The sequence below is a fragment of the Chlamydotis macqueenii genome, chromosome 6, assembly GCF_036417535.1.
Source record: "Chlamydotis macqueenii isolate bChlMac1 chromosome 6, bChlMac1.mat, whole genome shotgun sequence".
Lineage (NCBI taxonomy): Eukaryota > Metazoa > Chordata > Aves > Otidiformes > Otididae > Chlamydotis > Chlamydotis macqueenii.
The window spans coordinates 17,515,632-17,527,500 of record NC_141561.1 but is presented as its reverse complement, the minus strand read 5'-3'; the positions used below and the strand labels follow the sequence as shown (position 1 = coordinate 17,527,500).

Here is an 11,869-nt window from a genome sequence, read left to right as displayed (position 1 = left end):
GGTGGGTTGGGGGCTGGGGGGCAGGGGAGGGGGACGGGGCCCTTTGCTGGCGTGGGGACGGCAGCATCGCAGTGCTGGGGTGGGGGGTGTGCGTGCCATGCCCTTTTGTGCCGGGGGTGTGCATGCTCCCGCGTTGCACCCGCGTGCCTGCCGCGTGTCTCGGCCCCGAGCCCAGCTCTCGCGCATCTCTCCATGCCTCTGTCCGGCTCAGCTCCCAGTTCTGCCTGCCCCAGGGCCCTTTGCTCCCCGGCTTCCCCCGGTGTAGGGACACCCCAAGCTGGAGGGTGCAGAGCCAGACACCGCAGGGAGGAAGGAAGGGGTCTGGGTGCTGCCTGAGGTGCTGTGCGTGGCGGGGGGTTGGTCCCACTGAGCTGCTCTCCCCTGGCTGCACTGCGCCCCATCCCTGTGCCCCACTCCTTGCCTCTCTCAGCTCGTACCCATCCCGTGCCTGGCTCGGCCGTGCTGAGGGCCGGTTGCGGCGCTGACCCCCTGCTCTCCGTCCAGGTGCAGTTCAGCTTCTGGCTGCTGCGTTACATCTGCACGTTCATGCTCTTCATCCTCGGCATGAAGGCCCCGGGGCTGCCCCGCAAGCCCTACATGCTGCTGGTCAACGAGGAGGAGCGCGACGTGGAGAACAGCCAGGTGAGTCCCGGGGCTGGAGCAGTTTGGGGACACAGCCAGGGACAAAATGGAAATGCAGCTTCCTTGGGATCAGCATCTTCAGGAGCCTGGGGAGGAGCCAAGTTTAGGGCTGCCCGAGCTCCCTGCCCGCTGTCAGCAGGATGCGGCCCTGCTGGGAGGGTGGAGCAGGGACCCTGTGAGTTCGGGGCTGGTTTTTTTGGTGGGCTGTTCCCCGGGGCGGTGACCTCTTGCTCTACTCTCCCCCAGCCGCTCCTGCCCAACACCGGCGGGAGCACCTCCACCTGGAAGGATTTCCGGAGGAAGCTGCGGCTGCTGGTGCCGTACATGTGGCCGAGGGGCAACCACCTGCTGCAGGGGCTGGTGCTGTTCTGCATGGCGCTCATGGGGCTGGAGCGGGCCATCAACGTCTTCGTCCCCATCTACTACAAAAACATTGGTGAGGTGCCTGGAGCTCGGCCCATGAGGCTGCCCGCAGCCTCACCCAGCGCTGGGGGGGTCACAAGTGCCCCGGGGGGCTGCGGGGGCCTGGCAGGAGCAGGGTGCAGGGGGTCAGGGACCAGCGCTGGGTGCTGGGGCTCGTTCCCATGGGGCACCTGGTGATGTTCCCTCACCTTGCCACTCTTTCCCCAGTGAATGAGTTGACAGAGGGCGTTCCCTGGCACACCTTGGCCTGGACTGTCTGCACCTACGTGGGGCTGAAGTTCCTGCAGGGTGGAGGTGCTGGTAAGGACCAGTGGGAAGAGCAAGGCACTGGGGAGAGGCAGCGTGGGGCACATCATGCCGGGGCTGGGATGGGCAGGGATGCCCTTATGCCCCCATCGCTGCTGCTCTCTCTTGGGAGCAGCAACTAGGGCTGGTCCCGGTTTAGGGGGGCCCCATCCCAAATCCCTCTTTCCCAGCTGGGCTTTCTGACCTAGCTGCATGCCCCGGTGGCGCTGGTCCCCGCTGACCGTCCCGTGGTACCTCGCAGGTTCCACCGGCTTCGTGAGCAACCTGCGCACCTTCCTGTGGGTGTGGGTGCAGCAGTTCACCAACCGGCAGGTGCAGGTGCAGCTCTTCGCCCACCTGCACGGGCTGTCCCTGCGCTGGCACCTGGGCCGTCGCACCGGCGAGGTCCTGCGCAGCGTGGACCGGGGCACCAGCAGCATCAACAGCCTGCTCAGGTCAGAGCGCGCCCGCGGTGGGCGAGGGGTGGCTGGGCAGCCCCACCGGGCCGGGCTGACGCGCCATCCCGCTTCCTGCCCCCCAGCTACATCGTCTTCAGCATCGTCCCCACCATTGCGGACATCGTCATTGGCATCGTTTACTTCACCTCGGCCTTCAGCGCCTGGTTCGGCCTCATCATCTTCGTGTGTATGAGCCTCTACCTGAGTGAGTTGGGGGTCAGGGTGCAGGGGTGCCGTGCCAGGCTGTATGGCAGCGGGCCCCTGCTGACGCAGCCCCCTCCTGCCCGCAGCTCTGACCATCTTTATCACCGAGTGGAGGACCAAGTACCGGCGGGACATGAACACGCGGGACAACGAGGCCAAGTCCCGGGCTGTGGATTCGCTCCTCAATTTCGAGACGGTACCGTAGGTGGGGGGGGGGTCGCTGAGCACTGCCCGCCACTTGGAGGGGCTGATCCAGGCACTGACCCCAGCTCTGCATCCCACAGGTGAAGTACTACAATGCGGAGAGCTATGAGGTGAACCGCTTTAACGATGCCATCGTCAAGTACCAGGTACGGGGTGCTCAGCCGAGCCTCACAGGCACCTGCGGGGAGGACGGAGCCCACTGTGGGTCTGGTTTGGAGGTGGCAGCATCCTGGAGGACCTTGCCTCTTCCAGGTCTCAGAGTGGAAGGTCAGTGCCTCCCTGGGGCTCCTCAACCAGACCCAGAACTTTGTCATTGGCCTGGGGCTGCTGGCAGGGTCCCTGCTCTGCGCCTACTTTGTCAGTGAAAACAAGCTGCAGGTAAGGCTGGTGCCAGCCTGGCAGCCCCCTGCCCAAAGTGGGGTCCTGGGGCTGCTGGTGATGGGCACCTCCCCCCTGTCCCTTCCAGGTGGGGGACTTCGTCCTCTTTGGCACCTACATCATCCAGCTCTACATGCCACTCAACTGGTTCGGGACGTACTACAGGTAATGCTGGGAGCTGTGGGGGTGCCTCGGGTCCCCCTCCCCATGGGTGCCTGCGTCGGCATGTGCACCCCCAAACACTTCCCTCCGGTCTTCGCCTCCTTGCAGGATGATCCAGAACTCCTTTGTGGACATGGAGAACATGTTTGAGCTCTTCGACGAGGAGCAGGAGGTGGGTGCCACCTTCCCAGACCCCACTCCCTGGCACGGCCCGTGGTCCTGCCCTGGGGAGGGGCTGGTGCTGAGGCCACATCTTACCCCCTGGCAGGTGAAGGATGTAGCGAACGCCGGTGACCTGCGCTTGGACGCCGGGCGGATCGAGTTTGAGAATGTGCACTTCAGCTACGTGGATGGGTACGGGGCAGTGGGCATGGGGTGGCAGGGTGAGACAAGTCGAGCTACGGGGCCTGGCACAGGGATGTGCGGCAGAGGAGGTGGCCCTGAGCCCCTCTCCATCTCCCTCTCCCAGGAAGGAAATCCTGCAGGACGTCTCCTTCTCTGTGATGCCCGGGCAGACCCTGGCCCTGGTGAGAGCGGGACCCTGGGTGTGGGTTCACTGCTGGAGGGTGGGATGGGGGAAGGGGGAGTGGGAAGGACAGACCCCCAGCGGGGCTGGCCCTTCCCTGCCCAGCCCCCAGCCTCCGGCAGCAGGGAGTTTCTGGTGTCGCCAAGTCCCATTACCTTTGCGTGCAGGTGGGACCCTCGGGGTCGGGGAAGAGCACCGTCATCCGCCTGCTCTTCCGCTTCTACGATGTGCGGGGTGGCTGCATCCGCATCGATGGGCAGGACATCTCCCAGGTGAGGGTGGGAAGCCTCCGGGGACCGGCGGACGGGGACACCCGCTCCTCCGGGCCTCACAGCACTGACGGTGCCAGCTTCTCCCCGGGGCAGGGGTGAGGCACACAGCCCCTTTGAAGGCTGATGTCTGTGCCAGGACTGGGGTGAATGGGATGACTGCGGGACCCTTGGCTGGAATGCTGGAGACTGGCCAGGGCTTTTCAGGAAGGGCTGGTGCACCGGCAGCGTCCCCCCACTGCAGCGTGGAGATGCAGCTGAGCCTGCAGTCCAGGGGAGACCCTGGAGCAGACATTCTGGGAGGAGCAGGGTGTTGGGTTCACAGCTGAGGGATAGGATTGGGGTTTGGGGGGGGGGGGGGGGGGAGGTCTTTGGGGGGATGTGTGTCTGGCTGAGCTCCCCCCTCATCTCCCCAGGTAAAGCAGGCATCGCTGCGCGCTCACATCGGGGTGGTGCCCCAGGACACGGTGCTTTTCAACGACACCATCGCCAACAACATCCGGTACGGGCGGATCCTGGCCACTGATGAGGAGGTGCAGGAAGCAGCCCGGGCTGCTGACATCCACGATCGCATCTTTTCCTTCCCTGATGGTGAGACCCCCGCTGAACCCTCCTTCCCCTCCCCTGGCATCCCAGGGTCCTCCATGACCTTGTAGCTGCCCTCATGGGTGTCCTTGGGTGACATTCGCTCCCCATGGGGACACCTGCGCGACCCTGTGCCTTGCTTTGCTTCTCCCTGCTGTCTGTCCAGGGCTAAATCAGCCCCTGGGCAGGGATGGGCTGAGGCTGTGCCAGGTGGCTGCGTGGTCCCGGCAGGACCCTCCCGTGCAGCAAAGCCCCGGTCCCCATCCCTATCTTGGAGGCCACCAGCACAGCACGTTCCTGCCCTTGTGCCTGCAGGATACAACACCCAGGTAGGGGAGCGGGGGCTGAAGCTGAGCGGGGGAGAGAAGCAGCGTGTCGCCATCGCACGCACCATCCTGAAGAGTCCCAGCATCATCCTCCTGGATGAGGTAACGGCAGCAGCCCCCAGCCCAGCCTTGCCCCGCTCTGCTGCCACCCTATCCCTTCCCCACACCCTGTCTTTCCCGCAGGCCACGTCCGCACTCGACACGGAGACTGAGAGGAACATCCAGGCCTCCCTGGCCAAGGTCTGTGCCTACCGCACCACCATCGTTGTTGCACACAGGTAGGGATGGGGGAAAGGGCTGATCCAGGGGGTGCTGAGCTCTCCGAGCAGGCCAACCCCCACAGAGGGACTCCAAACCTGTCCTCCTGCCTGGGAGGTGACAGCCCCTGCGCTTGCAGCTCCTTGCAGTGTGCAGCCCCGCTGGGCCCCCTCCCCTCTGAGCCAGGATAACGCCCTGCCCTTCCCTGCAGGCTCTCCACTGTGGTGGGCGCAGACCAGATCCTGGTGCTCAAGGACGGGCGCATCGTGGAGCGAGGGAGGTGAGCACGGGGAGGGGGGCTTGGTGCTGCCTGCCCACGGGGACCCCCTCCCCGGCTCTGGGGCCAGCCCAGGACCCTGCACCCCTCTGCTCTCCCCGCAGGCATGAGGAACTGCTGCAGAAGGGCGGTGTGTATGCTGGGATGTGGCTGCAGCAGCAGGCTGGCGACGAAGGCGAGAGCAAGGAGCGTCACACCGAGAAGCCCCCGGGCAGCAAGAAGGGGCCATGAGTGTGGCCAGGGGCCCTGCTGTGACGCTGCACCGGGGCCCAGGCCCCCACGCTGCCCGGGAACCCTTTGCCGGCTGTGGGCCAGGGCCCCGCGTGCCCTGGGGAGCTGCAGGGGCTGGGCTGGACACTCCAGTGTGTTTGTACCTGTTTGTTTTGCTGTTGTGTAGTTTCTTAAACCAGGTCCTTCCCAGCTCTGTGTCTGTGTACTCTGGGCAGGGTATGCGCCTGCAGGACCCCTGTTCCCCCGTGGGGGCCATGCTCTGGCCAGGGGCAGCAGCTCTGCCATGGAGCTGAGCTCCTTGGGCAGAGCAGGGTGTCAGCGCCTGCCCCATCCCTGCACAAAGGGCTGAGCAGGGCAGGAAGCTGCACTCCAAGGGCAAAGGAAGAAGCAGGGCAGCTGGGGTCCACTTCACCCCCATATGCCCCTCTTTGCACCTCCTTATGCCCCCAGCCGCAGAGATGCACTGCTCTGGGCTGGACACCAAGCGACCACTCCCTCAAAGCGCCTCATGCTATGCTTTTATTTTATCCTAAGCAGCACTTTGAGGAGTCTCATCATCCCCTCAGCCCCTCCTGAACCCACCTCCCACCCCGGGGAAGCACTGCCAGCAGATAAATCTCCCCCAGCTGCGTGCTGCTTGGAGTGGGACAGCCCAGCCCTCTGCAGAACCAGGCACAGCCCTGCAGCCAGGAGAGGTTCCACCAGGGAAGCCCCAGAGAGCAGGTGGGAAAGCAGCACCGCTCTGCAGGGCTGCAGACCCCCCTGCAAGAGGCCAGCAGGAGAAGTGCCCTTACCCAGGCATCAGCTCCTGACTCCAAACACCAGCAAGGAAGGGCTGGCTCCAGGCTCAAGGTGGTGTTTGCAGGAAGGGGTTCTGTGCTGCTGCTCCCCAGGAAGGGATCCCCTGCAGCATGGCTGGAAGGAGGGAGGCGTTGCTCCAGCAGCATTAAAACAGAGGCCTGGGATAGTTTAGGGCAGCAGAGGAGCAGCCAGCAGCACGATGGCAGCTGCATTCCTTGCACACGAGTGACGCTGGCACAGGCAAGTCACTGCTGAGGTTACTTTTCAGTTAATGGCCCTTGTTAAATTAAACTGGAAAGGAAACACAGCTCCATTCACTCTCAGAGAGGTCCTGGGCTCCAGCCGAGTGGGGTAAGGCCCAACGTGCACTTGTGCATGCAAACAGCAAGGGAGGCACCGAGGGCATAGGGAGTGGGGAAGGGGCTGCCTTCACGCTGCTGGGAGGCTGCACATTCAGCAGTGCCACACCCGAGCAAGAGTTGCTCTTTGGTGAGGGGCTGGCACAGCCCTCCCCAGAGCATGTAATCCAGCCCCCCACTAGTGCAGCAGGCAGACGCATCCCAGCTGTACATCCCAGCATGCAGAGATGGCCCCACGTGGCACTTCCCTCCTGGCTGCCTCGGCCCTCACCCCACAGTCCCAGCAGTGCTCGGAAACGGACGCGGCAGCCGTGGCCAAGCGCGCACCGTGGGCTGCTGGTTCCTTTGGTCAGCGTGTGCCCAGCCTCATCCCACACTGTCTTCACCTCTCCAGGAGCATCAGCAATGGGCTGCAGCAATTTTATACAGGTACTAGGGCTGAGGTGTCAGTGCATGTTTGGTGATTTGCTTACAGCCCCCAGGAAGATGAGTTGTCCCTGGCAAGGGGCTCTTGTCATCAGCGGCCAGGCCATAATCTCACTGGCTCCTCAGGTCACAAGTGGGATCCCTCGTCCACTGGCACAGCCTGCCTCGCCTGCCTACGACATGCTGCAGTTTGATGGCTTTGAACCGTGCGCCTGGAATGGGAAGAAGCACACAATCAGCAAGGGAAGATGAGCTGCTGCTTCTATCCTACAAGAGGGCACATCCAGTTCTGAAGTCCCCAGGGCTGCGTGCTCAGCAGTGATGCTGTCAGTGCCCCAGCCCGGGCTGCCCTCCTGGTGAGAAAAGTGACCCTGGACAGAGCACAGAGGAAGCAGAACCCAGGGAAGACCCCACCATGACACAGCCAAGCTGGGATCAACCCCACCATGGTGCAGAGCCTACAGCCAGCGTCACTCACCTGCCGCTGCGACTGCTGGTACTCTGCTTCGCTCGCTGACAGCGCCTGGGCCAGTGCCAGATCCTCCTCCTCCTGCGTGCTGTTGGGGACAGCGGTGCATTCTGTGCCTCTGCCTCCCTTGGGCTCACAGCCCAGCGCTCAGAGCCCTTTGGGGCAGCAGGATCCCCTGTCACTGCAACCCTACGGGACAGCTAAGGGCAGGGAGCAACTGAGGATCACTCTGAACAGGCCAGGGGCTGGGGAGGGACCAGAGCATCCAGCTGGGGCTGGCAGGCAGCACCCTGGGCCAAGGGGAACCACGTTAACTCGTCTGCAAGATGGTGCTTTTTGCAGCACCAGGCAATGTACCTGAGGCCGTGGGCTCCCGGGTGTCCTCTGTGAACACCTCTACTCCACCTCTGTCATGCTCTAGCCACGCTCATTAGCTGACAAGAGGTCACACAATGGTTTGCCTTACTCTGTGCTCTCAGTCATTGTCCCCTTCCAGCACCCCAATGGGCTTGCTCGCTGAACAGAGCTCCGTGATGGCTCCGGACTCTTCCTTTTTTTCCCCACAGTCAGCCACACAGAGGCATCATCCGGAGCCACGTGCTGAGAGGAATGTCATCCCAGAGCCACGTGACTCTGCCCCGGGCACCTCTCACATGTAGGCTTGGGGTGTGACACCACGTGTCCCAAGGCCGTACCTGGGTGGATGTGCTGACTCTGCCAGGGACATCGCCAGAGCTCGCTGCAGCGCCTCTTCCTCGCTCTGAAACAAAACATCTCGTCACCAGCTTGGCTGAGGTGGCAGGAGGCAGCCCTGAGGGACACACAGCAGGCACAGTTTTGCCTGGCCAGGTGTGGGTGCACTTCCCCTCTCCAAGGCCAGACACAGCCAAGGTGAAGGCTTTGGGCTCAGGACAGACCCGCAGCGCTCTCTCCCCCTGCCTGAGGGAGTGCAGCCCTGCCTGCCAGAGCAGGGAGGGAGCATGCTAAGAATACCAGTGGGAAACAGCTCCCAGCCTCCTCCTCTGCCCTTGGCTTGCAGAACAGAAAGACAACACCCAGGGGAAACAGCCAGTGCGTGTTGTCCCTTTGGGGAAAGCTGAGCACCAAACGCAGCCACGAGCTGCCATTCGCAGGCACCAGAGCAAACTCTGCTGATGCCCCACCAAGCACCCGGGATCCCTGTTTGCCAGGCAAGGCCCAGCTGGGGAGCACTGCTGTCACCTGCAGAGCGTGGGTTACCAAGCAGTTGCTGCAGTAGCTCCCCAGGGCACAGAAACCACCCAAACCCACCCCAAACGCTCAGGCCAGGCCACTCACCAGCCCGTTCTGCAGCATGACAGCTGGAGGGGAGGTGCTGCAAGCCTGCAATGGAGCTGCTCTGCCTCCTCTGCAAACGTGAGAGAAGCTGGGTTATTGTCAAGGCAGGGAGCTCTAGTGCAAGTACACAGCTCTGCCAATGCACAAGAAGCACGGAGCTCTCGCTCCTGTGTCCCCCAGGGAGCCAAGCTGAGCGTGGCCGTGCCCACCTCAGAATTACGAGTCGAGCCGCACCATACCTGGCAGAGGCCGGAGAAGAGGGGCTGTCTGCTGGCCGGGCAGCTCCGCTGCTTGATGTGGCGACTGTTTTGGAGGAGGATGCCTGGGCTCTTGCAACTGCAGCGTGCCTAGGACAGACAGGGTGCCTGTGAACAACTGTTTTACCACCATGGGCACTGAATACCCAGGGAGATGAAGCTGGATAAGCAAGACACCTCCCTGGCTCCCTGCTCCTCTCTCTCCCAAGAGTACCCATATTGTGGCTCAGCTATACACAAGAGTTTCAAGTGCCCTTTCTCTCCTCTAAACACTGTGCCAGGATAGGCAGAAACCATTGGCTACAGAAGAAAAGGCTGGGCATAGAAGAAAGTACTCCACAGGCAGTACTGGTGGCCTTTGCTGCAGGAAGGAGAGACTGTGTATACAGCTGTGCTGACTCTACAAACCTTAACGCTGCTGGAGGACACCCTGGCACACAGGGCAGAGAGTGTAAGAATGCAGCAGTCCCAGACAACGGGCTGAGAAAAGCTCGGCTTCTGCCCTATCACGCACCTGGCAAGTGCAGCCCTGTCCCTACCAGCTGGTCTGTCCCCAGGCTCTCACCCTGCTTTGGAGAGGGGACGCGCTGCCCCACTGCAGTCATGGTCCAGGGGGTGCCGGTGCTTGAGGCAGTAGTTCTTGTGGCACTGGTCGCAGATCACCTTCATCATCTCCTTCTGCTTGCAGCCAGGCTTCAAACACTTGTTGGTGAATATCTGAAAGACGACATGGCGGTGGTTAAAAGGAACAGCTCTGCAGGGTTGGGGCTGTCCCTTCCCTCCACGCCAGACCCTGGGCACTGACCAGCTTTCTCTCCCAGTGCCACTTCCATGGGGCTCCGGAGTTTGTCTCTGAACACTAGTTTTCTTTAGATAGTTTATTACCAATTCGCTGCACTTCTGTCTCCATAGGCAGTGGGTCTCTATGATCACAAAACGCACAGCAGGACAGCCCGCCTTGCCCAGGGACTCCTGCCTGCCCTGCCAGGGCAGTGGGGACAGCCCAGAGCCCTCCAGCTGCCGCTGGGCTGGATTCCTGCAGGGCCAGCTCCCTGCAGCAATTTCCTCTCCCGGCAGAAAGGGACAGCTAATTGCTGACTACATTTTCCTAATGGCAGTATGCAGTCTCCCATCCTCATCCTGCTTTTCCTTGTGTCCCAGGTGGCTGTCCAGCCTCACCCCACTGCTACCCCGGCCCCAGACTCACACTACAAAGCCCTGTGCAAACAGAGAGAGCACTGGGCAGAGCCAAGTTGTGTGTGTTGTTTTCATCCCATCCCCAGGCTTCGGCGGGGACCCATCGGAGCTCGGCAGCGAGGTGGAGGGTGCTGGGTTCCTACCTTGCGCTTGCGCTGTGCAGGGTCAGACTTGCAGTCACGGTCAATGTGCTCACCCACCACGACATCGGGCATCTCCCCCCGCCTCACAGGGACTGGGGTGTTACAGAGGGGACACACGGGGACCTGTACATCCTGTAGAGAGGAAAAAGGGGCTGGGAGCACATAGCTGGGCAACGTCGAGTGCTGTGCGGCCACCTCTCTCCCTTTCAGCATCTGCCTGCTGCGGTTTCCACAGCGTTGCCTGTGGTCTGAGGTTCTGCCCACCACCTTCCAAACATTTTGCTGCTTCTGACCCTGCAGGTGCAACAGGAACAGACACGCACTCTGCGAAGGGAAGACAGCAAGCTGGGAGATGCCCAAACCATTTCATCCAGTGGCATAGGGTGGGCTGGAAGTTTGTGGCACTGAGATACAGATCACAGCTTTCAGGGACACCTCCAAACTCTGCACACATCCCAAGGCAAACTGACCAACGATCAAAGAAGTCATTAATTATTCCGGTCACTGGCTGGGAACGCTCAGCCGCTCTGTGAGGCTGGATTAGCTCTCCTCTCCACGCTTACCTTCTTGTAGGCAGAGGTGCAGTTGTGCTGGGCGTAAGCGATGTGGTCGGTGCAGAAGATCTGCTCGCAGGCATCGCACTTCAGGGGGAGGAAGTCTGGGAGCGGGGAGACGCGGTGGGCAGAGAGCATTGAGGGGTCAGTGCTGCCCAAAAGCACAACCCCGACCCACCGGGAAGCTGGGGCCGCTCCTCTCTGCCCGCAGCTCCCATCATGGAAACAAAAGGGCCGCAGGTCCACAGCCCCCTCTTCAGAAACACCCAGCGCTCCTCCTCAAAAACGTTCCCTCCCCGGGCTCCGGAGCGGCCCCCGAATTCATACCGAGCTCCCTGCGGGCTGCCGGCCTCAAGCGAGGCCAGCGACGCCACGGGGTTCGCCCCCTGCCCCGTCTGTCCCGGGGGGAGGACGGGCCCCCCGGGGCCCCCTCGGCACCGCCGCGTCCGGCCTCTCCCAGCCTGCGGCACCGCGGGCCGGCAGCCGGGGCGCCTGCCCGGTCCCCCCCCCGCGCTGCCCCCGACACAGAGCCGTTGCCGGCAACGGCAGCCAGCTTCGCCCCGGCGAGGCTCCCCTCGCCGGGCAGAGCCCGCGGCCGCCCCGCACCCCCAGCCCCGAGGAGGCCGCGCTGGCCGGTCCGCGCCGCCTAGGCCCCGGCCTGCGGCAGCCGCGGCCGGGCGGGAGCGGAGCCCTGCCGCCCGGTACCCCCCGCCCCAGCCCCAGCCCGGCGGTGCCCTCACCCAGGCGCTGGCAGGCGGGCCAGGAGCAGTGGGCGCCCAGGTCCGGGAACTCCATGGCCCGACCGCGCCGGCACCGGCACCGGCACCACCGACGCCGCGCCCGCTTCCGGCACCGCGTCACGCGGGGCGGGGCCAGCGCCGGCCCCGCCCCGCCCCCCCCCCCCCCCCCCCCCCGGCGGGCCTCCCCGCCAGCCACCCTGCCCCGCCAGCCAGAGCTGGGGCTGCTTAAACTGGGGGAGCTTCCCCCCATCCCTCCGCTCCCCTGCCCCAGCCCACCCCCTCGGCCCCCAGCGAGACACCAAACACACATCCTCTGAGCCTAACCGGGCTCCCGGCTCTGTCCCAGCCACTGCCAAGTCTGGAGACGCCCCACGGGGC

The 11,869-nt window shown here is 63.5% G+C and overlaps 2 protein-coding genes across 4 annotated transcripts in view; one reads left to right on the top strand and one right to left on the bottom strand.

The window, feature by feature from the left end:
- Nucleotides 1-5,417, top strand: part of ABCB6 (ATP binding cassette subfamily B member 6 (LAN blood group)) — a 6,677-nt gene extending 1,260 nt beyond the window's left edge. For all 3 annotated transcript variants that reach the window (XM_086750833.1, XM_086750834.1, XM_086750835.1), the window contains 19 exons: nt 1; nt 505-642; nt 889-1,078; nt 1,273-1,365; nt 1,613-1,805; nt 1,892-2,013; nt 2,099-2,208; nt 2,297-2,362; nt 2,469-2,594; nt 2,683-2,759; nt 2,865-2,928; nt 3,025-3,110; nt 3,226-3,283; nt 3,450-3,560; nt 3,974-4,142; nt 4,452-4,564; nt 4,646-4,740; nt 4,932-5,000; nt 5,102-5,417. The exon at nt 1 is cut by the window's left edge. In XM_086750833.1, the coding sequence (XP_086606959.1) occupies nt 1; nt 505-642; nt 889-1,078; nt 1,273-1,365; nt 1,613-1,805; nt 1,892-2,013; nt 2,099-2,208; nt 2,297-2,362; nt 2,469-2,594; nt 2,683-2,759; nt 2,865-2,928; nt 3,025-3,110; nt 3,226-3,283; nt 3,450-3,560; nt 3,974-4,142; nt 4,452-4,564; nt 4,646-4,740; nt 4,932-5,000; nt 5,102-5,228 (2,008 nt within the window). In that variant the 3' untranslated portion in view covers nt 5,229-5,417. The remainder of the gene's footprint in view (nt 2-504; nt 643-888; nt 1,079-1,272; nt 1,366-1,612; nt 1,806-1,891; nt 2,014-2,098; nt 2,209-2,296; nt 2,363-2,468; nt 2,595-2,682; nt 2,760-2,864; nt 2,929-3,024; nt 3,111-3,225; nt 3,284-3,449; nt 3,561-3,973; nt 4,143-4,451; nt 4,565-4,645; nt 4,741-4,931; nt 5,001-5,101) is intronic.
- Nucleotides 5,418-5,734: 317 nt separating this feature from the next.
- ZFAND2B (zinc finger AN1-type containing 2B) lies at nt 5,735-11,620 on the bottom strand. Its single transcript, XM_086750843.1, has 9 exons — nt 11,492-11,620; nt 10,761-10,855; nt 10,198-10,329; nt 9,423-9,574; nt 8,840-8,947; nt 8,601-8,670; nt 7,979-8,043; nt 7,293-7,371; nt 5,735-7,026 (listed from the first exon to the last, which is right to left on the bottom strand). The coding sequence occupies exons 1-9, from the start codon at nt 11,544-11,546 to the stop codon at nt 6,988-6,990; spliced, it is 795 nt and encodes a 264-aa protein (XP_086606969.1). The 5' UTR covers nt 11,547-11,620; the 3' UTR covers nt 5,735-6,987.
- Between the last annotated feature and the right edge of the window lie 249 nt (nt 11,621-11,869).